This window comes from Kryptolebias marmoratus, linkage group LG21 (genome assembly GCF_001649575.2).
Source record: "Kryptolebias marmoratus isolate JLee-2015 linkage group LG21, ASM164957v2, whole genome shotgun sequence".
Classification (NCBI taxonomy): Eukaryota; Metazoa; Chordata; class Actinopteri; order Cyprinodontiformes; family Rivulidae; genus Kryptolebias; species Kryptolebias marmoratus.
Window position 1 is genome coordinate 14,323,221 of NC_051450.1, and position 3,506 is coordinate 14,326,726.

At 46.7% G+C, this 3,506-nt stretch overlaps 1 protein-coding gene across 1 annotated transcript in view; it reads left to right on the top strand.

Moving 5' to 3' along the window:
* Window positions 1-1,677: 1,677 nt before the first annotated feature.
* Window positions 1,678-3,506, top strand: part of shha (sonic hedgehog signaling molecule a) — a 7,641-nt gene continuing 5,812 nt past the window's right edge. The window contains exon 1 of the mRNA XM_017406420.3: window positions 1,678-2,453. Coding sequence (XP_017261909.1) covers window positions 2,154-2,453 — 300 coding nt within the window. The 5' untranslated portion in view covers window positions 1,678-2,153. The remainder of the gene's footprint in view (window positions 2,454-3,506) is intronic.

The window sequence follows — 3,506 nt, forward strand, 5'->3', positions numbered from 1 at the left end:
AACTAAACTGCCCAGTGATGCCGTGAAGTTTCACACAACACATTTCTTATGTTGCATTTTTATCATGGGAACAACAAGAGCGTTGTGATTTATATCGAAATAGGAATTGTTTTAATTTATTAATCTGGACAAAAATCTTGTTCAGGCTTTTTTGTTTTACCTTGGTGACAATAGGAATAAAGCTTCCTCTGCATTTTGTTTAGTTTCTTACATTTCATAACAAATTCCTTGTGTAGTACACATCATTGTGTACTTTTATAATCTGCTTTCTTTGCCTTCTTTAAGCTTAAGGAAATAACAGCATTGGTATGTTTTTATGTACAAAGCTATATTGGGTAAACTTCTCTTATTTGTGTGCTTTTTATTACTTTCACAGACCTGTTATAAGCAGCAGTTTGAGCTGGCTCCTCTTTAGAGTTCCCAGGATTCTTTCTGAACTTGGTAGAACAGCTTTCTCTTATTTTGACTAATCTGCAGACCGAACTAAAGCTTAATGCTTTTTGCCTCTTTGGGAGAGTTTAAATTTCTGATAAAGTTTTCTGCAACTGAAGAGCACAACCGCTATCCTTAAGCCGGACTTTATACTTGTTTTATGTTGACTCTGACTTGTTTTATACTTTTGATATTGATTGTAATTTTTTAGCTGGTGACTTTGTATTTTTGTAATGGTGTGCTATCTTGACCAGGTCTCACTTGAAAAGGAAATCTCAAGAGACTTCCTGGTTAAATAATGGTTGAATAAATAAAAACAAATTTTGAAGTTATGACAGAAAATAAGCAAAAAAACCAAACAAAAAAAAAAAACAGCATGTGACACTCCCTTATAACAAACAATCTCAATTATATATAGCCCAAAGCCATGAAACAGTTAATATAGTGGTTAGGGGATTAGGAAAGTGTTGGTAAGAGGGCAGTATTTGGATCCTTCTGGGTTCTTAAAGTGGATAAAAGCTAATTTTTACGCATCAAACAAACACACTCTAATTATATCACACTCTGCATGTGTCGTGCATGAATGAAAAGCAGTGGCTGAAGTTGTAGCTTCTTTATTTTCGTGAGTCTGTCCTGTTGCTGCTGTGCGTAAAAAACCCTGGGCGCACAGGGCGCGCGGCGCAAAAGATCCCTTGCAAGTTTGTTTTGGAGCCTCTTTACTTTTGCTCCAGTCTGAATAGTTTCAAGGCAACGTTCAAAACATTTGCTCGGATTTCTTGAGGCTGCGACTAATGAAGAAGATTCCAAGTTGCTCCAAAGAGACAATTTGCGCGCGGTTTTTTACAGAAAGACACAAGAAAGTTTGGTTTCCATTTAGTATTCTCTTTTTTTTCTGTTCCGTGCTGCTTGGTTTTGGTTCATTTATTGCTTTATTTTATTGTATTTTTTTAGTGAGCATGGATACATGCCAAACCATCCATCCAGGTATGCGCAGTGCGCGCCCACGAGCGGTTTTAATTCTCCTGGGAAACGCAGTCTGCGAAGAGCTGGCCCCAGACGCACCACACACACATAAAACACACACACACGCGCGCGCGCGCAGTGAAATCACTTCACCTAACTGCTGCTTCAGATTGGAGCTCAGCACTGAGCAACTTGTCCTGTCTGTTCCTCCTCCTGTGAAAGCTGGAAGACGGTAGGGCAGAAAGGAGAGAAAAGACGGTTTATAATTGATGTTTTCCCATGGAAGAGCCCCTCCTCCATGCAGCGGAGGCTAACCCTAAGGTGGAAGAAATCTTTTAAGATTTTTTTTTTGTGGGATAACATCAGGAGGGTTTGTCTAGGCGAGCCAATCAAGTCCCTCCCCTGCTGTATAGATCGGTGCTATAATACAAAGCAGTAAAAGCGGTCGGCTCACACAAGCAGCTGCAGCTCGACTCCACATCCCGTGGCTTTATAATTCCCCCTCACTACTTTTCTCCTCAGCTTTTTTTCCCGATGTGCGCCCTTATTGGCATTTGTCTGAGGCGTTCATTTCCACACCTGCCGCGACAGAGAGAGCAGGCGACGGCGAAGTAGAAGAGGAGACAAGGACATTGCAAGAGCTCTTTTTTTTCTTTTTGGGAAGGGGTGGGGGGGAAAGGCAGACGGCTGAGATAGCAGCAGTGACTCGTTTAAGATCTTAGAGGAGGAGGGAGAAGAAGAAGGTAAAAATAAAAAATATGCTGCTCTGGACCAGAATAGCTTTGGCCGGTCTCATCTGCTTGTCCTTGGTGTCCTTTGGGATGGGATGCGGACCGGGCAGGGGGTACGGTAGGAGAAGGCACCCGAAGAAGCTGACACCTCTCGCGTACAAGCAGTTCATCCCCAACGTGGCGGAGAAGACCCTCGGGGCGAGCGGCAGATACGAAGGCAAGATCACAAGAAACTCCGAGCGATTTAAGGAGCTGACGCCCAATTATAACACAGACATCATCTTCAAGGATGAGGAGAAGACCGGTGCCGACAGGATGATGACTCAGGTAAGGAGACAGAATCATTTTTTTTCACCCCCTCTCTCCTAACGCACCATCACTGCGCACAGCCTCCTTGTCAGGCTGATTGCACACCTTAAGTGAAGTGGGCTTTACCCGCCGCTGAACTCTTCACACTGAGCCTTTTAACTGCACTTTATGCGCCAGCATGGGGGAGTTCTCCAGCGCTGCAGGCTCGGAGCGCAGCGCTGCAGCTGGAGGAGTGATGTGCAGGCGGACAGTCAGGACACTCGGCCTTCATTATTGTGACAGCGTATTTAAAATATTCATGCGCCCCTCTCCTCATATCTATATTTGTATCTGGATTTGAGAGCCTCGCACAGCCTCGTTTTGGCTTACATTTCCCGAATGCTTTGATATTTCCTGATTACGGCTGGCGTCGCAGCTTGTTTGAGCGCATTTCTCCTGTAATTCCCAGCCCTGATTGCTGCTGATGCGCACCGCTTCTACCAGCCGGCTCATTCAGGCATGGCGAGGTTCATTCAGGCATTTTTTTTCTCTCTCTCCTTCCTGCACATGATGGAGGGGTTTAGTCTGGGAGATACGGCGCATCTGTGGCATGTCTTTGAGCGACGCCTGACCACAACCAGGACTTGATCTCTGGGTGCTCCGTTACAGGAGCCGCGCTCATCTTATCCCTGCTCCGTCCTCGTCCTTCCCCCACCACCCCCACCCCCTAACACCGCTTCGCACCGGAGAGAGCCTGGGCCTCGCTTTCTCTTCGGGCTGCAGGATGCCGCGACTCCTTCATCAGCGTGACTTTTAGCACTCAGGGTCCTGGTGAATTATGCAGCGCGCGCGGCTGATCTTGTGCTCAAGTCAGAACAAAATGCCCCGTGGTGACGGCGGCGATGAAGCCATCAGGCAGGCAGGCAGGCAGGCAGGCAGGCGCGCGCGCGAGCTCCGATGAAATATTCACCGTGCGCGTGGGGTTCTCAGCCCTCCCCGCATCTCCCCCTCCTCTCTCTCAGACACCTATAGGTTCTCAAACGTCAGGGAATCGCTGATCTGGGATGAGATGCTGGGGGGTGGGGGGTGGGG